Source organism: Myotis myotis, unplaced genomic scaffold (genome assembly GCF_014108235.1).
Source record: "Myotis myotis isolate mMyoMyo1 unplaced genomic scaffold, mMyoMyo1.p scaffold_m19_p_11, whole genome shotgun sequence".
Taxonomy (NCBI): Eukaryota; Metazoa; Chordata; class Mammalia; order Chiroptera; family Vespertilionidae; genus Myotis; species Myotis myotis.
Genome location: NW_023416315.1, coordinates 915,563 through 937,626, shown reverse-complemented (window position 1 = coordinate 937,626; position 22,064 = coordinate 915,563). Strand labels below are relative to the sequence as shown.

Genomic DNA, 22,064 nt, shown 5'->3' with positions numbered 1-22,064 from the left:
GCGCCTGCTCCCGGCGGGAATGACTGCGGATCTCTAAGGTTCTGTGCATCATCCAAGTTACAATGATCACAGAATTCGGGAAAGAAAGGGAAATAGTCACATCAGCCCAGGAGCGGGTGGAACACTGTCCGATCGGTCTAACATCAGAACGACAACTTGGGTTCTGGAAGTCGGGGCTAATGACAGCTCAGAGCACGCGGATGAACAATCCCGAACAGAGCACGGCCGGCCCCGAGCCGGAGCCACTGAGGGCCTTCCCCTCCCCTCGCGCGCTGTCCTCTGCTCGTCTTTGGAGACACAATTAATGAAGACAATTTGTAGCTGCCTCCGGAAGCTGTTCTGTGATGGCTCTTAGCTCTCACTCACTGAAAGTTAACAGCACATCACTAATTTTAATTACATTCTTAACTGTAATTATATTTCCAATTGTAAGGTAAGTGGATCGTGTAATTTGGATGACGCACAGAGCCTGAGCTTCCTAATGACAACGCATTTGTTAACGGAGGTGGCGGAAGGGTTCCGCGAGGGGGTCTGTGTGTCCCCCACTCCGCTGGGCTCTGTGCTGAATTAAGAACCCGTGGCTCCTGCTGCGATGAGCCCACAGGAGAGCGAGGTAAACACTGCAGCCTGGCTTCCCTCCGGCAGGGCCAGCGGACCCCTTCCTGTCCACAGGTCCTCCCTCCGCTGAGCCACCGGCAGCGGGAAGAGCTGGGGGCCTGGGTCTGGAGGGGGTCGTGCGAGGCGGCTCCACAGGCGGGACACTGGGAAGGAGCACAGAAGTCTCTGTGTAAGCTCTCCCTGTGCAGGTCAGAGGCGCCAATTCCCAGTCTACTGCTGCCTTTTCTTAAAGAAACAGCTATTCTTGTTGCCTTTATATTTTAAGTGATTTGAACAGCACTTGAGCTCCGTCGGTTGTCAATAAATTTAACAGGTGAACCACTTGAAATACCGGAACCGCTTAGGTACCCACCCGCACCAGCGGCTGCCACTCCATGGTCCTGCAGGAACGTCAGCGCGGAAATGGTCACCTTCAGCAGCATTTTGGAAACCCTGGAGGTAGCAGGGTTGAGTGGCAGCCAATCTAGATCTTCCAGAGAAGCTAAGGAACTGGAACCAAACAAAAGCAAAGCAGCGTGAGCTGGTCGCTGGCACAGGGCATGGACTCCACTCTTCCGCCCCAGCCACTGTGCCAGCCCCTGCAGCTGTGCCGGGCCAGCCACACGCAGCATTCGTGGTGGCTTTCAATGTGGCCGCAACGCCCTGGACTCGGGACTCCACAGAACAGCCCAGTCCCTCTCATGAACACTTGGCACCCGGGCCACCTCCCGCTCTGCCTGGGACAGAACCCGAGTCTCTGACACTTTCCAACCATCAGCAGGGCAGCCAGGGTGCGAAGCACTGTCATCGCAGAAGGCAGGTGAGCATCAGCCCAGCTGCCTCCAGGGCAGGTGCTCAGCTCACGTCTGGAAGGCGCCCCCTGGGACGCCGTCTTAACCTCCGGATCCGAGTGGTCAGCGATCGTGTTTATCTAACCCCTTCACACACAGGCCTCAGGGAGTCCACATGCTTGTAGTGTTAACGTTGTTTTTATATATCAGTATTTTACTTCATAACTAATTATGCTTGAACGTGTAAATTTGAAAATCCATTCAACTGACATGGGAAAATATCTGAATTTTAGCAACACGAGACCAAAAAGACGTAAGTTGTGCTCCAGAGAGGTTCTTCCCTGCAGCTTCTTGTGAGGAAGATCTCGCGTGGCATCCTGCACACCGCAGAGCCCAGGTTACAGGAGACGCCACTGAAAACCGGTCGTGCCGGGGAAGCACTCCAGGTGTGCAAATGTGTAAGTGACAAATCAAACCAACAATTGTCAAAATACGTTCCTTCTTCCTACACTGACAAATACGCCTTCGTAACAACTTGGGAAGCCATGCTCAAATTAGTTAAACTTATTATATACGTGTCATATCTCTAATAGTGAAAAACTCAGGAATAACCAAACATCCAAGTACATATGGTAGGTGGCATGGTACCAAAAGGGAATGTTACGCAGGCATAAAAATGTTCACTTGAGCCCTGACTGGTTTGGCTCAGTGGATAGAGCGTCGGCCTGCGGACTGAAGGGTCCCGGGTTCGATTCCGGTCAAGGGCATGTACCTTGGTTGCCGGCACATCCCCAGTAGGGGGTGTGCAGGAGGCAGCTGATCGATGTTTCTCTCTCATTGATGTTTCTAACTCTCTATCCCTCTCCCTTCCTCTCTGTAAAAAATCAATAAAATGTATTTTTAAAAAATGTTCACTTGAGGACTCTAAGAGCAAATGAAATGCCAATGGTTAAAAAATTTAAATCAAGGAAAATGTGCTCTGAACAGCATTGCTGCACTTATGTAAAATATTTACACAGGTACATGAGGGCAGGCGGAGACCAGGAATTCCAGCTTTGGGATGACATCACGGTGGAGTTTTTCTTGTCCAATCCTATATAATTAAAGGCTAATATGCAAATCGACCAAAAGGTGGAACTACAGGTCACTGTGACACACAGTGACCACCAGGGGACAGATGCTCAACACAGGAGCTGCCCCCTGGTGGTCAGTGCACTCCCACAGGGGAAGTGCCGCTCAGCCAGAAGCCAGGCTCATGGCTGGTGAGTGCAGCGGTGGTGGCGGGATCTTCTCCTGCCTCCGCGGCAGTGCTAAGGATGTCTGACTGACGGCTTAGGCCTGCTCCCACCCCCACCCCCCCCCGGGCCTAAGCCGTCAGTCAGACATCCCCTGAGGGCTCCTGGACTGAAAGAGCGTGCAGGCTAGGCTGAGGGACCCCACTGAGTGCACAAATTTTGTGCACTGGGCCTCTAGTTATCCAATAATTACTCGGAGCCCTGGCTGGTGTTGCTCAAGTGGTTAGAGCATCGGCCAATGCACAGAAGGGTCTCAGATCTGATTCCTGGTCAAGGGCATGTATCTGGGTTACAGGTTTGATTCCCAGCCCTGGTCAGGGTGCGTGCAGGAGGTAATCAATCAATGTGTCTCACATCAATGTTTCTCTCTCTCTCACCCTCCCTCACTCCCTCCATTCTATTCTAAAAATCAATGGAAAAAATACCCTTGGGTGAGGATTTAAAAATAATAATTACTCAGGTATATATATAATTTCCCATTAAAAAAGTGAGGAGGAAGCACCCCACACCTACAATTCGTTGTACTTTCTTTGTATCTTACTTCAAGACAGCCTGGAGAAGGCGGGTGGCACCGCGGAGGCCATCGTCGATGGGGACAGGATGTGCGTACAGTCTGGGCAGGAAAAGCAGGAAGTCCCAGACCTGGGGCTGCTGGTGAAGGCTTTCCAATGCCGCTATCACCTCCTCGGTCTTGTTGAGATCTACCTGATCGAAAAAGATACCAAGGGTTTTTCTCTTTATTTGTGTTAATCAATTAAATGATGGGGCATGGGCTGCAGAGTGTAAGAAGCCAGAACCTCAGCTGGCAGAGACCATGCCTGCTACGTCACAGTGCTGTGAACAGATAGATGTACAAAGACTGTGAGGTCGGGCTTTTAAATGTGCCAGTGTGGACCGGGAAAGAGGGGCCGAGGTCTGCTCTTGTAGCCAATTTCCCTGACTGCAAGGCAGGTCTTAGCAATGAAGGAGTGTTCCATTGTGCGTAAGGGACACCCGCTGCGACGGGCTTTTCTGTTACCGCAGCTAAACCCAATGGCAGTGACACACCCTGTCCGATCGGAACACTCCCCACGGACATCCCCAACCCTTCCCCAGCCCCTCCCCACCGCCGCGCAGGGCTTGGTGGCACCACCACTGAAACGTCGGTGCGGAGAAAGGGAAATAAAGATGACGGCCAGCCCTGGCCGTGTGCTCAGCAGTGAGACCCGAGGGTCATGGGTTTGGGTCTCAGCCCAGGCCCGCGGTCACATGGATGGCCGCCTCCCCCTCCCCCTCCCTGCCCCCTCCCTCCCCCTTGCCCCCCTCCCTCTCCCCCTCCCCCCTCCCTCTCCAAGAACCAATGGGGAAGCATCCAGTGAAGATGAACAACAATGACAGCTACAGGAGCGTTTTCCCAACAGCCTCGGTGAGAACCCACAGCGGCCTCTTCCTCCCGGAGAAGAACGAGGCCGGCGAGGAGCCGGTCCAACCTCGCGGAGCGCCCTCCGGGCCGGAGCTGCTTCCACCGCAGGCGGCGGCCGAGGTGCGGGCGGGGCGGGCCCGTGGGCACCGGGCGTGGGCCCAGCTCGCGAGGCGAAGCGCAGAGGGGGCGCTGGGGGCCGCCCGGGCGGTGGGGGACCCCGGCCGCACCTGCGCCCCACGTGCTGTCTCCTGGCGGCAGCGCCGTCATGTCCGGGAAGGGCCTCCCTGTGCCCCTCGCCGCCCGGGACACAGGCCCCACGTCCGCGGGCCCCGGGCTCGGCCCACGGCCACCGCCCCGGCTCCCCCCCCCCCCCCCCGCGGCCCCGGCCTCCCCCCGCGGCCCCGGCCTCTCCGTCTCTCGCGGCCCCGTCGGGCCTGGTCCTCAGGCCAGTGGTGCCCGGACCTGCTCCTCGGCGCCGGGCCAGGCCGTCCGCGCAGGCGCAGTCACCGCCCAGCGCTGAGCGGAGACCTCGGGACGCGGAACCAACCTGCGGGGACCGGTCCCCGCGGACCCGTTTCAACGTTTCAATGCGCTCAGTGCCTGCCACTGCGGCTGGTCAGAGTCGGAAGGAAAAGCCGACGCACAGGGAGTGATGTCCTCAACCAATCAGGTCCCACCAGGACGCGGTACCATCCGGGTCCTGCTTCCTTCCAGCTTCTTCTCGGGCGACTCCAAACCCCGGCCATCGAGTCAGACCCGCAGTAGAACCAGCGGATGCAGAAGCCCTACCTCCTCCTGTGGTGAAGGTGCTCCACCCTCCCGGCCCCGCTGGACCATCCGGGCGCAAGGACCCCTCAGTGGCGACACCTGGGCCGCAGCGGGAGTCGTGCCCAGGGCGAGTCAGGAGGACCCAGATGCGGGATTCAGCGCTAACCTGATGTCACAGACATCAGAGCTCCGCCCCAGGCCTCACTGCACCTGCTGCTCCGCCCCAGGCCTCACTGCACCTGCTGCTCCGCCCCCAGGCCTCACTGCACCTGCTGCTCCGCCCCAGGCCTCACTGCACCTGCTGCTCCGCCCCCAGGCCTCACTGCACCTGCTGCTCCGCCCCAGGCCTCACTGCACCTGCTGCCCTGAACCCAGACCAAGCTCCTCTTCCAGCCCATCTCCTCCGGGAGTGTGCCTTCCCCAGACCAGAGTCCACAGGCTGTTGCTGAAGATAAAATCAGGAGATTGAAACCGTGTTTGCAGCCTAACCGTTTTGTCTCTGAAGACCATGTTTCAAACTTCTGGCACAATACTTACTGTTAAGAAGCTGGGGCCATAAGGAGAACCTACAACAGAGAAGATTTCAGACGTGTTAGTTCAGCCAGCAGTCAGAGCGCACTTGCTCAGCGGCCGTTTAGTTCTAAAATCAAAAGGCCCAACACAGAGTCTGGGCCACAATATGGTTACATGCCTGACTGAAGGATAGACAGCCACTTTCGATTTCTAAAACACATGGATAGTAAAGTAAATTCCTGGGGAAATTGGTAAACTAGACTTCACTAATTTGCAGAAAAAGTATAATTTTATCAATCTCTCATTCCACAGGCATTGTGACCATTCAGGACAGAACAGAGAACGTGAAGGAAAAGAAAGCAAAGAAAGAAAAAGTTGAACCAAGATGGCGGCATAGGTTAACACCGGAGTTTGCTGCTTTGAACAACTACTTCAAAAGTGAAACCAAAAAACGGAAGGGACATCACCCAGAACCACAGGAACGCTGGCTGAGTGGAAGTCCTACAACTAGGAGGAAAGAGAAACGCATACGGACACTCAGAGGAGGCGCAGTGCTGAAGTCAAATTCTGAGGTGCGGAGTGCGCGGAGCAGGCTGGCGGCGGAGGGCGCGGTTGGCGTTTTCAATCGGGAGGGAGTCGCAGACTCTGAGCTCCAGATACGGGCGAGTCTTTAGGGGCCCAGACTCAAACGGGAGAATCGGGACTGTCTGGCTTCGGTCAGAGCGAGTGCAGCTTTCTCTCCGAGGTCTGCAGCGGGTGCTGGGACTCAGAGAGGCAGAGCCCCTGGGGACAGGACTGAGAGCCGCCATAACTGCTCTCTCCGGCCCACCCTGTTGATCCTGTGCGACCCGCCCCGCCCAAGCCCTGCACAGAGGCATTTGCCGGATAGCCTCAGGCAAAGGCTAGATTAGCACCTCCCTAGAGGACAGAAGTTCTCTCACTGCTGACACAGCTGATTCTCATAGCCACTTGGCCTGGAGGTCAAACCCTCCCTGGAATTAGCTACAACAAGGTTTAACTATAAGACTGCACACAAAGACCACTAGGGGGTGCACCAAGGAAGCATAACAAAATGCGGAGACAAAGAAACAGGACAAAATTGTCAATGGAAGATATAGAGTTCAGAACCACACTTTTAAGGTCTCTCAAGAACTGTTTAGAAGCCGCCGATAAACTTAATGAGATCTACAAGAAAACTAATGAGACCCTCGATCTTATATTGGGGAACCAACTAGAAATTAAGCATACACGGACTGAAATAATGAATATTATACAGACTCCCGACAGCAGACCAGAGGAGCGCAAGAATCAAGTCAATGATTTGAAATGCGAGGAAGCAAAAAACACCCAACCGGAGGGGCGGAATGAAAAAAGAATCCAAAAATGCGAGGATAGTGTAAGGAGCCTCTGGGACAGCTTCAAGCGTACCAACATCAGAATTATAGGGGTGCCAGAAGATGAGAGAGAGCAAGATATTGAAAACCTATTTGAAGAAATAATGACAGAAAACTTCCCCCACCTGGTGAAAGAAATGGACTTACAGGTCCAAGAAGCGCGGAGAACCCCAAACAAAAGGAATCCAAAGAGGACCACACCAAGACACATCATAATTAAAATGCCAAGAGCAAAAGATAAAGAGAGAATCTTAAAAACAGCAAGAGAAAGAAACTCAGTTACCTACAAGGGAATACCCATACGACTGTCAGCTGATTTCTCAACAGAAACTTTGCAGGCCAGAAGGGAGTGGCAAGAAATATTCAAAGTGATGAATACCAAGAACCTGCAACCAAGATTACTTTATCCAGCAAAGCTATCATTCAGAATTGAAGGTCAGATAAAGAGCTTCACAGATAAGGAAAAGCTAAAGGAGTTCATCACCACCAAACCAGGATTATATGAAATGCTGAAAGGTATCCTTTAAGAAGAGGAAGAGGAAGAAAAAGGTAAAGATACTAATTATGAACAACAAATATGCATCTATCAACAAGTGAATCTAAGAATCAAGTGAATAAATAATCTGATGAGCAGAATGAACTGTTGATTATAATAGAATCAGGGACATAGAAAGGGAATGGACTGACTATTCCTGGGGGGGAAAGGGGTGTGGGGGATGCGGGAAGAGACTGGACAAAAATCGTGGACCTATGGATGAGGACAGTGGGTGGGGAGTGAGGGCGGAGGGTGGGGCGGGAACTGGGAGGAGGGGAGTTATGGGGGGAAAAAAAAGAGGAACAAATGTAATATTCTGAACAATAAAGATTTAATTAAAAAAAACAAAAAAACAAAACAACAAAAAAAAAAGAAAGAAAAAGTTGAGGAAAAGCAAAAAATTGTGATTTTCCAGACCTAGTGAGTGCCCACAGAGAACTGAAGAATTACTTGGTGTAGAAAACCAAGACATTTGTTGTGCTGTGAATAGAGATTTTCTTTTATCGTGAGAAATGGCTCAAATAGTGGCAAACTGAAAATGAAGCGGAGATTGCCTCTCATAAAACTTAGTTCTCTCTTTAACAGAATGTTGAGAAGCTCATTTGAAAAACACATTTTACTAAAGTACAATGATCCCAAGGGCACCTGCTAATCAGGACTCCATCGTTCGTGTTTGGAACCGTTCTAGTCCGTGGTAATGCATCTGGTCCATGGTGAAGTCTGCCCCTCCTGGCTCCACCCTGCACAAAGGTGCTGGTTTCTCTCTTAGAAATAATACATAACTTCACCTGCTTCGTTTCTCTGCCAAACTTTCTATTTCACTTTCTTGTATTACTCTATAAAGAGGGAAAAAATCACTTAAAAAGAAAAATTGGACCTAGCCTGCTTGGCTCAGTGGATAAACTGTTGGCCTGTGGACTGAAGGGTCCAGGTTAGATTCCAGTCAAGGGCATGTATGTATCTTGGTTGCAGGCTCAATCCCCAGCCCTGGTCTGGATACATGCGGGGGACAACCAATTGATGTCTCTCTCTCACATCAACGTTTCTCTCTGTCTCTCCCTCTCCCTTCCACTCTCTCTAAAAAAAATCAATGGAAAAATATCTTCTGGTGAGGAAACGTTAAAAAATTGCAAGTGGGTTCTTAGGGTTGCCAGATTTAGGAAATAAAAACACACTTAAACTAAAAAATTGTTTACCTGAAATTCAAATTTAACTGAATGTCGTGTATTTTACCTGGCAACTCTGGATGGGGTTGTGTTAAAAAGTTGCGGGGGAAGCACGAGAACAGGATCACTGTGACCCCAAAGTATGGATGAAGTTTGTAGGCAATAACTCAGCTGTGGAAAGATAGGCAATTACCTGCCCCCCACCCTGAGGTCCAAGCATAAGAGATCATAACTGAAGTGTTATGAGCATAGAAAGACCCATTCAAGTCTACCAGAGGGAGGAACCAAGTGATCAAGGGGTGTGTGTGTGTGTGTGTGTGTGTGTGTGTGTGTGTGTGTGTGTAAGGCAGGATCGGACTTAAAAAAGGAAGAGGGGATGAGAAGGAAGCAATAACAGGAGAAAGGAGGACAGAGAATGGAGGGGGGTCTGCAGAGATGAGCAGGGTGAGCTGCAGCCGCTCTGAAGGCTGTGCCCAGTGTGCCATCCCGGGGGAGGTGGTGGGAACCTCGCTCGCCCTCCGCAGCCTCTCTGGGTGCTGGGCCTCATCCAGGCAGGGCGCCTATTCTAAGAGGAAGAAGGGCCGCCCGGCCCAGTGCAGGGCTGCTCTGTGACCCGGACTTGACGGGCTGCTCAGGCCCGTGTCCAGGTGAGAGGCTGACAGTGTGAGCTTGACTTGCCTGGAGCCCGGGAGCGTTCCACCCACAGTTGTTTTAAGTCTGTTGCCTTGTCCATCAGCTCGCGCACGTCATCGGCCAGGTCCTGCATCTCTTGTAAGAAGGCCAGGTCATGGATCTCGTGATGGGCATCTGTGGCTCCGAACCTAGACGGACTTCAGGCAAGCAGAATGATAGCCCAACAGAGCCCTCTACAGGAGGACGTGTCCTGCGCGTTTTTAAGATTCCTGATGCCAAGTATCAAGTCATTGTCAATGCAACCTGTGCCCATTTCCCCTTCCACCGGCTGCCCGAGGAACCCATTTTCCTTGCTTGTCATCCAGAGTGGAATTCAGGTTTTCACAACCTTTGCCAACTTAAAATTAGAAAGTTGCTCTCAATCCCGTTATTATCTGTGAAGTGTAACCATTTTACATGGTTATTAGTCACTTTTTTTCATTTATTTTTCGCATGTGCTGCAGCACGCCCTGTGCAAGGTGCTGGGAATAAACGCACCAGTGAACGGAGGCACCACCGCCCCTGGGTATGGAGGACACAGGAGGGGAGTCCACAGATGCGCCTCGAAACTGTGGGTGAAGTAAATGGCAGGAGGACGGTCAGTGAGATCTGATGAGGCTGCGTGTGCGTGGAAGTGTGTTGTAGAGACTGCGCTCAAGATTGGCCTGAGCGGAGGTGATGTTGGGCTGAAACCTGAGAAAAAAAATGGTTGGCCAGTGGGAACAAGTGGGGGTTACAGGCTGGTCAGAGACTATCAGACGGCCCAGAGGTGGGGAACGGCTGAGGGCAGGGGGGGTGGGGGGGAGGAGAGGGGCATAAAGTGAGAAATAAAATGGAGTCACCACAGTCAAACTGAAATCACTAAAATCAAGTCGGCTGAGGTCTGAGGAAGCAATTCTGCTCAGGGACCCTAGCCCCCTGCACCCTCCAGCCCTGCCTCCTGCCGCTCTCCACCAACCCCCAATGACCCTGCCCGTGAGCCCCAAAACCCTCCTGGCCAGCTAAGGGGGAGGCTCCACGTAGCAAAACCAGGAAGGGAAGTGGGTTTGCAGAATCATAACAGCCCAGATGGGAGGAAACCTGGGACTTGTGCCCAAGAACTTTCCCGGGGGGATTAGGAAGGGCCTGGAAGTTCACACTCAATTAGCCGAGATCGTGTTTCCACAGACTTGAATGGAAACTGGCCTCAGAGCATCTGCAAACTGAGGCCACGTGGATGTTTATTGATGGCAATAAAGGTCAACTGACTTCATCGTTGAACCAACATAAGAACCAATGAGAAAGGGCCGTCGGGGGCAGGGTCAGAAGCCAGAGGTGAGCTAGCCCGTGTGTGGGCACCTTCCTGGTGCCTCTTTCCCCCCTCTTTCCTCAGGTCTTCCTCTACTGCACCTCATTTCTCACACGCGGGCCTCCCTGCTGTCAGTCACAGCCCCGAGGTGCCGCTGCTGTGAAGACCACGGCTCTCGCAGGCGGGGGCCCTGTCCGGCTCCCGCTGTCATCCCTGCGTCCAGCACACTGACCGGAGCCTGAAGTGCAGGGACCCAGAGGAAAGGACAGTTACTCCCTGGCGTGGAGAAACAGGTCACTACCAGCCAGGGACGCGAGCTGGCTTCCGGGAACCCCCTCTGCGCCAGGCTTGCTGTGTTAAGTGTTTGGCCTTTGCCCGGCCGGTGTGGCTCAGTGGTTGAGCGTCGACCTATCGACGGTTTGATCCCTGGTGGGCACAGGCCTGGGTTGCGGGCTCCATCCCTAGTGTGGGAGCGTGCAGGAGGCAGCTGATCAGTGATTCTCTCTCATCATTGATGTTTCTATCTCTTTCCCCTTCTCCCTTCCTCTCTGAAATCAATAAAAATATTTTTTAAATTATTTTGCCTTTAACACTCACAACACTGGAAGTAGGTACCTGAGAAACAGGTTCAAGGGTGCGCTGATTCACAGAACTGAAGGGGGCAGGGCCAGTGCCGTCTGGTGGGAAGCCCCCCTCCCCCACTGCCCCCCGTTCCCATGCGAACAGCATTTCAGGTTCCTGTTCTGAGTGAGGAGGGACATGAGCACCTGAGAGGTGCCGGAGAGCTCGAGCCCTTCCGCTGCTCCCCGAGAGGTTCTGTGTGCTGCCCAGATGAAGGGGCCACATGCTGACCTGACAGCCCAGGGGAGGCCTGCGTGGCGGCCTTGTGAACTCAGACCTAAAGCCACCACAAGGATGGTCTGAAACTAAACTTTAACTAAAGCAGTGATGGTGGGGAGTCACGTCCTAGGCCGGTATCTTCCCTGACAAGGTTAACCTTTACCTTAATTGAGCCTGTCTGTCTTTTTTTTTTTTTTTTTTAATATATTTTATTGATTTTTTACAGAGAGGAAGGGAGAGGGATAGAGAGTTAGAAACATCGATGAGAGAGAAACATCGATCAACTGCCTCTTGCACACCTCCCACTGGGGATATGCCCGCAACCAAGGTACATGCCCTTGACCGGAATCAAACCTGGGACCCTTGAGCCCGCAGGCTGACGCTCTATCCACTGAGCCAAAGCCGTTAGGGCTGCCTGTCTGTCTTTTTGCATCTATGATAACACACTCGTGAAATGTCTGGGCAACTGGTAACTTCCCTTTTTCCGGACCCCTCGGGGCATAACCTAATGTGCTGGGCGCCAGGACAGAGACCATAAATTCCTTCATTATCATGTTAATTTTGACTGTTGACTATCCTGCACCCATCTAAGTATATGTCTATCATTTCACTTTTTATCCAGTCCCAGAGGTTTCTCCCGCCTCCCTAAGCTATCACCAGTGGATTTCATGTAACCCACCTACGTCCCCTCCTTTGATTGCAATGTATACAAATAGATGAAAACCCGCCATTCTCCTGAGCGTAATCCCAAGCTGTTGAGGTACTGCTTCCCAGCAATTGTTGACAGTTTGGCTCAAATAAACTCACAGAAATTCTTTACAGGTTTGAATGTTTTTACATTAACCCTTTGTGGACGAAAGGGGCCACATGCTGACCTGACAAGCTCAGGAGAGGCCTGCATGGTGGTCTTGCAAACTTCGAGACCTAAAGTCACCACAAAGGATGGTCTGGAATTAAACCTTAACTAAAAGCAGTTATGGTGGGCAGTTACGTCCTAAGCCGATATCTTCACTGACAAGGTCAACCTTTACCTTCACTGAGCCTATCTGTCTTTTTGCGTCTGTGATAACATACCCTTGAAATGTCGGGGTAACTTGTGACTTCCTGTACCTGGAGCCCCTGGGGCACGGCCAGGTGTGCTGGGCCCAGGACAGAGACCACAGATTCCTTCATCACCATGTTAATTGTTCCTGCACCCCCATAAGCATGTGTCCATCATCTTACTGTTTATCCAGTCTCAGGGGTTTCCCTGCTTTGCTTTATCCCTCCTCCTTAGTCTGTCACCAATGAATTTCATGGAACCCACCTACGTTCCTCCTTTGATTGGAATGTATAAATACGGATGTAACCCCGCCATTCTCCGGAGCACTATCTCAATTCGTTGAGGTTCTGCTTTCCGGCATATGTCAACAGTTTGGCTCCAATAAACTCACAAAAATTCTTTACAGGTTTCAATGGTTTTTTTACGTTAACACCTTCCTCCTCTACACACACAAGAAGACCCTCGACTGTCTTGGGCTCTGCTTTCAGACTATTTCCACATGATGCTCTTTGCATAATGCTTGGATACACAATACCCATCTCAGACAACGTAAGCGCCGTGTAGAGTGCACCAGGCTGAGAGGTAAAGAGCCTGTTTCCACATCTTTACCTTTAAATGTCTTAGCTCATCAGTGGCAGGAGGTTCCGAGGAACCGAAACGCAGGCCATTTGTAGCCGGTAAGTTCAAACTACCGCCCGGAGACAGCGCTCCCTCCCCGCCCCTCCCAGAGGCTCCCGGGCCAGGCAGGGCCTCGAAGTGACGCCCTTTGTTTTGGCTCTTGTTTCAGAAAAGACTTCCCGCTCTTTCTCTGTGTGGTCTTTGATGCCACAGGAAGCACAGGTGTGGCCTGGGGAAGGGTCAGAGCTGCACACCTGTCGCCTGGTGAAGGGAGGGGCCAGGCCCAGAAGGAAAAGCTCAGTTACGGGCGGCAGGGGCGCGGCCAACAACCACACGGGCGGCTCAGGCCAGCACTGGACACCAGCGTGAACGGGTAGCTCAGCGGGTTGTTCTGAAGTCGGGCTCAACCACAGGAACAAACCTTTGCATGCAAATGGCACGTGCCAGTTGCTCAGCAACCACTTTGGGGAACAGCTGTGGGAACCACTCGGGCTGGAAAGGCACTGCCATGCGCATCTGCGTTTAATAAACCGTTTTCCTTGGCACTCTACCTCTGTGCTTGTCATGGCCTCTGACCCGTCCCCAGTGACAGAGGTGCTACTAAAAGCCTGGCGCCTGTGCTCGCCCCGCTCCCCACGGGCTCTGAGAGGCGCTGCGTCTCTTACCGGAGATGGTGCTGCGTGGGCCCCGGGTCGCTCGTGTTCCGGCACCGCGCCCCGGTGTTGCAGAGGAGGCCCCGGACAAAAGGGAGGACACCCCGGCTGGGCAGGTCCCGGGGCTGCAAGTAACCTGGAGGTGGGTGCAAGGAGATGACCCATGCACCCGGCTGCAGAAATGCACTGCTACTGAGTTAGAATCAGAAGAGTAACCTGTCCTATCATGCTATTGCCTAATTAATTCTGTTCCACTCGGAGGGGAGGGGGGGGGTTAATTTGGGCAAAATTCTGAAGTCTATTACCCCTTGCATTCTTAAATGTTTGAGTGTAGCTGCTAATGATCATATAAAACAAAGAAGTTTAGAAAAACCAGACGGGACCCTAGGTTTTCAGGACTAATGTGGCCCCAATAAGCCACCTTCCTTAGGCAAGTGCTGCTCACGTTCCCCCCGACACTTGGCACACACTCCGCCCCCTGCCCTTCACACACACACACACACACACACACACACACACACACACGCGCGATGGATGAGAATGGCTGGGACGCTGGTGACTGTTGGGAATGTGGAAGTCACACATCCACACGGCGTGCCCCACAGAACCGGGTGGACAGCTGCCCACGAGCCCCGGTGGGTCAGCGTAGCTAGAAGAAGCAATCTGTCTGGCAGAGTGAGCAGCCATGTGGCTATTACTCCAAGAGGGAAGCTGTAAACGCTGCTGCCGACACCCCAGAACCGGAGCCTCTGTGATAGGACAGGGGAGCCCTCCCATGCGTCCACTCAGAGCCCGAGCTCCCGGGAGCAGAAGGAGGGCTGCACGCTCTCCCTGAGATCTGCAATAAGGGGACACTCACAGTTGTCTCGGTGCCGGGGAGGTTCTTGAAAACGAAGTGCTGTCAGGATGATGAACAGCGTGCATGGCCAGAGGAACTCCGCGAGGCAAAGGACCTGGGGAAGTGGTTGATTTTAAATAAAATAGTGCTGAATAAACTGCAAAGCGTTACGGTATCTCCGTCTCTTAAAAAATGGCGAACAGGCCTGGCTGGGTGGCTCCATGGTTGAGCATCAGCCTATGAACCAGGAGGTCACGGTTCGATTCCTGGTCAGGGCACAGGCCTGGGTTGCAGGCTCGGTCCCCAGAGGGGGGCGTGCAGAAGGCAGCCGGTGATGATTCTCTCTCATCATTGATGTTTCTCTCTCTCTCCCTCTCCCTTTCTCTCTGAGATCAATAAAAACATTTTTTTAAACATTATTTTAAAATGGCACACTGGCCAGGCTGAGCCCCCTGTGAAGGTGTCATCGCCAGCCCTGCCCTGGGTCTCTGAGAACAATGGTTGGGGACAGGGCCCCAGAGGTCACTGGAGAAAGGAGAGGAAGCAGAGGCCGCAGGCAGGCTCTTCTCAGGTGCCGAGGTCAAGGAGACCAGGCCCCGTCCTCACTCGCACGCCCTGCAGTGCTGCCAAGCCCTTAGTCACCCACCCTCGCCCTCCCAGCTAGCAGTGGGGAGCCCGCTTTGCACACAGCACACCAAGGACATAGCTCGTTTGCCCCGTATCCTTGCACCAGCTGTGACGGAACCTGGGCTGAATCTCAGGCCTGAAGACGAAGTAACTTTCCTTCCGCTTCAACAAAGCGTCATACAGACAGAGTTCAAACCCATTTTTTTGTTGTTTATCTGTTAATCTTCACACAAGGATTTTTTTTCCATTGATTTTTAGGGAGAGTGGAAGGGAGAAGGAAAGACAGAGAAACACTGATATGAGAGAGACACATCGGTTGGCTGCCTTCTGCACGCACCCCGACCAGGACCCAGGCCAGGGAGTAGCAAAGTACATGCCCTTGATGGGAATCGAACCCAGGGCCCTTTTACCCACAGGCTGATGCTCTATCCACCGAGCCAAACCAGCCAGGGCAAACCCATTTCTAAATCCTCCAGTTGCTCAGGGAGCTGGTGGTTTTGGTTGCAACTGAAAACCACAAGGAATAAAACATTCTGTGCAAACAATAAAACTGTAAAGGAATGAAGGAGGGAGACCTCACTGGGTGAGAGGACACACCTCGTTGGGTGCGGCTAGAATATCCAGGAAGCGGCAGGAAGCCTGTAATTAGCTGAGGCCTCTGCTCCTTGGAGACAAAGGGCTCTGCGCTGGGCGTGAAATTCCATTGTGCCCTTGGGGCATGCCGTCCAGCTTTCCCAGAGTATCAGGTTTGTTTGTAAAACAGCAAGGAACTCGGGTTCACACTAACAGGAGTCCCACCGAGAGCCTGAACCTACTGCTCGGCCCCCCACCCCACAGGAGGGCAGGGTGCGGCGGGGTCCTCGTTCCCTCCGTGCTGAGCCCAGAAGGTGAGGGGTCTTAGGGAGGACGACTTGGAGGGAGTCTCTTTACTTGACACCAGTGGGCTAAGCAGCATCTTTCTCCCTGGGGTGGGGGTGGGGGTGGCACTGAGTCTAAGCCACCTGGGGGCCCTGTACCATTCAGAAGGCCCAAGCAATGGGGGCGAGCATGAGTCTCCTTGGGCTCACAGGACAGAGCCCAGCGGACGGTGCCAACACGCCGCCATGGGCTGAACTGTGCCCCCAAATTCCCTCGATGAAGTCCTGACCCCTGACCTCAGACCATCAGCTGATTTGGGAACAGGGCTCACAGGTGCGGTTGGTTAAGATGAGGTTCAGGCAGCAGGTGGGCCTCGTCCAGTCGGGCTGCGTCCCATAAAACCAGAACCCGATGCCCTGCTCCGTCCTTTAGAAACAGCCCGAGCTTCCATCTGTCGCTGTAACAACCTGCTTCCACGTAAAAGGAATACATTTTGCCCTGCTCTGTTGTTCAGTGGTTAGAGCCTCGGCCCACAGACTGCAGGGTTGCGGGTTCAATTCCCAGTCAAGGGCACGAACCTTGGTTGCAGGCTCAAGCCCCGTTCCCAGTCGGGGTGTGAACAGGAGGCAACTAATCGATGCATCTCTCTCACATCGATGTTTCTCTCCCTCTGTGTCTCCCTCTCCCTTCTACTCTCTCTCTAAAAAAAAAATCAATGGGAAAAATATTCTTGGGTGAGGATTTTTAAAAAAAGGATGCATTTTCCCCAAATAGTTGAGTAAAATTGTCAGAAACAAAAATAAGGAGAAGCTAGGACACAGACAAACAGAGGGGAGACATGAGAGCACCCAGAGGCCCCAGGAGGACCCAGCCCGCCCACACCCAGACCTAACTCTCCTCGACGCCTCGCTGAGCTATAAGCATGTGCTGAAGGCGCGGCCTTGGTATTTGTTACGGCTGCGCTGACTGATACACTCCCCACCGTGGGGCTGCCCACCGACGGCCTTGCCGGGCTGCGGAGAGCCCGTGTTGGCTCACCAGGACTCCAGGTGAAAGGATTTGGGGCACGAGCCTTAGTCACCCCTTTTAGCACAAGATTCCACATCAGTGACTCCATTTTTAACCTTTTTTAGTGTAAAACCACTGACAGGTCATCATTCCTTTAACCCAGTGGTTCTCAACCTGCTGGCCCTTTAAATACAGTTCATGCTGTGACCCAGCCATAAAATTATTGTCGTTGCTACTTCATCACTGTCATGTTGCTACTGTTATGAATCGTCATGTAAATATCTGATATGCAGGATGGTCTTTGGCGACCCCTGTGAAAGGGTCGTTCGGCCGCCAAAGGGGTCGCGGCCCACAGGTTGAGAACCGCTGCTTTAACTCCTTCCCCAGCACTTGCAGCCCCGATCTGTTATTGCTCAAACTTCCTGTTTTTCCCTCGTATGAAGCTATTCTGCTGCTTTTTTAAAACACAACCACCCGCTTGGGTCCCCTCCCCGCAGCAGGGAGTGTTTCTGTAATGAAACTTTGCTTTTGCTCAAAAAATAAAACAACAACAACAAAACTTACACACCCAACAACTACAGCATCTTGTCAGAAACCATCCTTCCATCCTTTCCCAGCCTGCCTATCGGAGAGGTCAGGCTCCTGACCTCTAACCTCTGGGTCCTGCTCAGCCTCCTGGACCTTTCCAGCACATGAAAACCACATAGGTGATGATACAAAACCAGCAAAAATCTACCTCTAAGACTTAAACAAACTTAAAAGAAAAAGTTACTTGACTTCTGGGGCTGGATATCTGTCATTTTTTGCAATTTCCGAAAATACAGAAACTGTGAGCAACGTGTTCATTGACTCCAAGGGAGACTATCCGTCAACACCAAGTTCGGCTTTCAGCACCTGAATCCAGGGGTGGACAAAACCTCAAAGAAATGTGAGGGTTTGTTTTATAAAAGCACACCCACACGCATGCGCGCACGCACACACACACACACGCACACACACGCGCACACACACGCACGAACGCACACATGCAGGTTCTGAGGTGGGAGGTCCTTGGAGCTCAGGCTGAGGATTTTAGAGAAAACAAGTGGCTTCCCAGTGGGGCTGTGAGGACCAGGCCCTAAGGCAGGAGGCAGATACCAAGCCTTTCCTGGGGTTCTCTAACAGGAGGGGGGTGTGGCTTGAACTCAGCTTTGTGCTGAGTGCAGAGCCCTCCAGTGTGGAGCCAAGAGCCTCAGGGGCTTCCTGGGAGCCAGGGAAGAAGCCCAGGGGAAGGAGAAGCCTAGGGGGGAGGAGAAGCCTGGGGGGAAGAGAAGTCGGGGTTAGGAGAAGCCTGGGGGGGAGGAGAAGCCTAGGGGGGAGGAGAAGCCTGGGGGGAGGAGAAGCCTGGGGGGGGGGGAGAAGCCTGGGGGGGAGGAAAAGCCTGGGGGGGTAGGAGAAGCCTGGGGGGAGGAGAAGCCTGGGGGGAGGAGAAGCCTGGGGGGGGTAGGAGAAGCCTGGGGGGGGTAGGAGAAGCCTGGGGGGGGGGGAGAAGCCTGGGGGGAGGAGAAGCCTGGGGGGGTAGGAGAAGCCTGGGGGGAGGAGAAGCCTGGGGGGGGTAGGAGAAGCCTGGGGGGAGGAGAAGCCTGGGGGGGAGGAGAAGCCTGGGGGGAGGAGAAGCCTGGGGGGGGTAGGAGAAGCCTGGGAGGAGGAGAAGCCTGGGGGGGGTAGGAGAAGCCTGGGGGGGAGGAGAAGCCTGGGGGGGAGGAGAAGCCTGGGGGGAGGAGAAGCCTGGGGGGGTAGGAGAAGCCTGGGGGGGAGGAAAAGCCTGGGGGGGTAGGAGAAGCCTGGGGGGTAGGAGAAGCCTGGGGGGGAGGAGAAGCCTGGGGGGAGGAGAAGCCTGGGGGGAGGAGAAGCCTGGGGGGGTAGGAGAAGCCTGGGGGGAGGAGAAGCCTGGGGGGAGGAGAAGCCTGGGGGGAGGAGAAGCCTGGGGGGAGGAGAAGCCTGGGGGGGAGGAGAAGCCTGGGGGGGAGGAGAAGCCTGGGAGGAGGAGAAGCCTGGGGGGAGGAGAAGCCTGGGGGAGGAGAAGCCTGGGGGGGGGGAGGAGAAGCCTGGGGGGGTAGGAGAAGCCTGGGGGGAGGAGAAGCCTGGGGGGGGGTAGGAGAAGCCTAGGGGGAAGAGAAGCCTGGGGGGAGGAGAAGCCTGGGGGGGAGAATCCTGGGGGGAGGAGAAGCCTAGGGGGGAGGAGAAGCCTGGGGGGGAGGAGAAGCCTGGGGGGAGGAGAAGCCTGGGGGGGGTAGGAGAAGCCTAGGGGGGAGGAGAAGCCTGGGGGGAGGAGAAGCCTGGGGGGGAGAATCCTGGGGAGGGGGAGAAGCCTAGGGGGGAGGAGAAGCCTGGGGAGAGGAGAAGCCTGGGGGGGAGGAGAAGCCTGGGGGGGAGGAGAAGCCTAGGGGGGAGGAGAAGCCTGGGGAGAGGAGAAGCCTGGGGGGGAGGAGAAGCCTGGGGGGGAGGAGAAGCCTAGGGGGGAGGAGAAGCCTGGGGAGAGGAGAAGCCTAGGGGTTAGGAGAAGCCTGAGGGGAGGAGAAGCCTGGGGGGAGGAGAAGCCTGGGGGGGGGGAGAAGTCTAGGGGGGAGGAGAAGCCTGGGGAGAGGAGAAGCCTAGGGGTTAGGAGAAGCCTGGGGGGGGGAGGAGAAGTCGGGGTTAGGAGAAGCCCGGTGAAGGAGCCATCATTTGCGTCTGCGTCTAAGAGAAAGTGGCCCTGAAAGCAAGAATCCAGTGGTTCGTGTGGAGAGGGACGAGGTTGAGCCGAGTTTTATTATTTCTGTCGGCCTGCGAACCCACCGTCGGGAGAGGACCACGCATTTTTAGGACAAGATGTCCTTGCACGAAGCTCAGCTCAGCCCCTCCACTGGCCCAGGTCCTCGGGAAACGCTCACCACACCCAAAGGCCAGCACCAGTGCTCACCTGTCAGGGGAATTGGAGCCCGTTGACCAGGGAGGGGACAGGGCAGTCAGGCCAGATGCAGACAGAGACTGGAGGCACCTGTCTGAGAAAGGCCCCTGCGCCCCGAGAACATGACTGCGCCCCGAGAACAATCACTGCGCCCGAGAACAGTCACTGCGCCCTGAGAACATTCACTGCGCCCCGAGAACAGTACTGCGCCCCGAGAACATCACTGCACCCCGAGAACAGTCACTGCGCCCTGAGAACAGTCACTGCACCCTGAGAACAGTACTGCGCCCCGAGAACAGTACTGCGCCCCAAGAACAGTACTGCGCCCGAGAACAGTCACTGCGCCCTGAGAACAGTACTGCTCCCCGAGAACAGTCACTGCGCCCTGAGAACAGTCACTGCGCCCGAGAACAGTCACTGCGCCCTGAGAACAGTACTGCTCCCCGAGAACAGTCACTGCGCCCTGAGAACAGTCACTGCGCCCGAGAACAGTCACTGCGCCCTGAGAACATTCACTGCGCCCCGAGAACAGTACTGCACCCCGAGAACATCACTGCACCCCAAGAACAGTCACTGCGCCCTGAGAACAGTCACTGCACCCTGAGAACAGTACTGCGCCCCGAGAACAGTACTGCGCCCCGAGAACAGTACTGCGCCCCGAGAACAGTCACTGCGCCCTGAGAACAGTCACTGCGCCCGAGAACAGTCACTGCGCCCTGAGAACATTCACTGCGCCCCGAGAACAGTACTGCACCCCGAGAACATCACTGCACCCCGAGAACAGTCACTGCGCCCTGAGAACAGTACTGCGCCCCGAGAACAGGCACTGCACCCTGAGAACAGTACTGCGCCCCGAGAACAGTCACTGCGCCCCGAGAACAGTCACTGCACCCTGAGAACAGTACTGCGCCCCGAGAACAGTACTGCGCCCCGAGACCATCACTGCGCCCCGAGAACATCATTGCGCCCCGAGAACAGTCACCGCTCTGGGATGTGACGGGCAGGTGGGGCTGTGCAGCCGCAGTGGGTCAGCTTCTCGTCCACATCAAACCCCCAAGACTGCAGAACGAGGAGGACTCTGAGCAGCAGGCGTTATTTTATAATTTCTTTTATGTTATTTCTTGTTATTAATTTGTTAAACTTAAAAACATACATTTCCTTTTTCCCTGACAACATTTTTTCTTTTTGTTGTGTCATGAAATTGTTCAAATGAGAAAGAAGCCTCAGGCTGATGTTCGTCAGACTGGACATAAGGGGACGCTATGAGCTCCGTGGCCGTAGGGCCGGCCCACCCCCACCAACCCTGCCAATGCAATGAGGCTGCTCAGGCACGGCCAGGCGGGTGCTGCTGGGGGCCCTGCTGGGCGGGCAGCGAGTGGACCGGGCACAGGGCCGCCCACGGGCGCCGGCTACAGGCTGGGCTCCATCCTGGCTGCTGGGCTGGAGGGTGAGATGCCGGCGGCCGAGGGCCTGGGGTCTGATCCCAGTCAAGGGCAGGAGCCTCAGCTGCAGGCTCCCGGTCGGGGCAGGTGCAGGAGGCAACCTGTCAAGGTGTCTGTATCCCTCCCCCCTGCCCGCTCCCCGCTTCCATGTCTGAAGACCAGGGAGGGGGACATGCTGGTGAGGAATAACAGAAACCACAAGCTACTCTGAGCGCCCCCATCACCTGGATTCAGTCCAGAGGAGGCGAACCCACACGAACGCCCGGCAGGAGAGGGTAACGCTGGGCCGCCCGGCGCTCCTGCGGGGACCGGGCCAGCCGAGGGCAATGGGGTGGGGAGGGGGGCAGGACGCACGGACTAAGGGCCATGGACTAAGGTCACACCTGGTCCCGCCGCCGGAGGACCCACAGGTTCGAGTTCACAAGAGGCGAAGCCACGGCTGCGCTGAAGCTCCGCCTGCTATCCTTTCCGAGCCCCCACGCCCGCCTCTCCTGACCACACGCCACCGGCGGTGCGCGGGCCTCGGGTCTGGCGGGGCAGGTCCCGGCTCACCGCCTGAGCCTCCGGGCTCCCTGCAGGAGGGGCAGCCCCACGCCTCGGTCCCCCCCAGGGGCCCCACTCACCCGGTGCCGGCATCGGACCAGCCAGTTCTTCCAGACCAGGGCCCTGAGCTGGCGCCCGGCCGGCCACATGCTTTCTGGGCGGGAAGCTCTGTGCTCTGGGCGGAGAGCCGAAGGCGGCTTATACCTGCGGCCGGGGCGTGTGCTCCTCAGTCACACCCCCCGCAG

The 22,064-nt window shown here is 54.8% G+C and overlaps 1 protein-coding gene across 1 annotated transcript in view; it reads right to left on the bottom strand.

Annotated features, from left to right (window-relative positions):
* The window catches only part of ABCA13 (ATP binding cassette subfamily A member 13), a 123,235-nt gene extending 101,267 nt beyond the window's left edge, over positions 1-21,968 (bottom strand). The window contains exons 1-7 of the mRNA XM_036328975.1: positions 21,900-21,968; positions 14,434-14,527; positions 13,587-13,710; positions 9,140-9,291; positions 5,391-5,419; positions 3,225-3,388; positions 977-1,107 (exon numbers count right to left, since the gene is read on the bottom strand). Of these exons, the coding sequence (XP_036184868.1) occupies positions 977-1,107; positions 3,225-3,388; positions 5,391-5,419; positions 9,140-9,291; positions 13,587-13,710; positions 14,434-14,527; positions 21,900-21,968 (763 nt within the window). The remainder of the gene's footprint in view (positions 1-976; positions 1,108-3,224; positions 3,389-5,390; positions 5,420-9,139; positions 9,292-13,586; positions 13,711-14,433; positions 14,528-21,899) is intronic.
* Between the last annotated feature and the right edge of the window lie 96 nt (positions 21,969-22,064).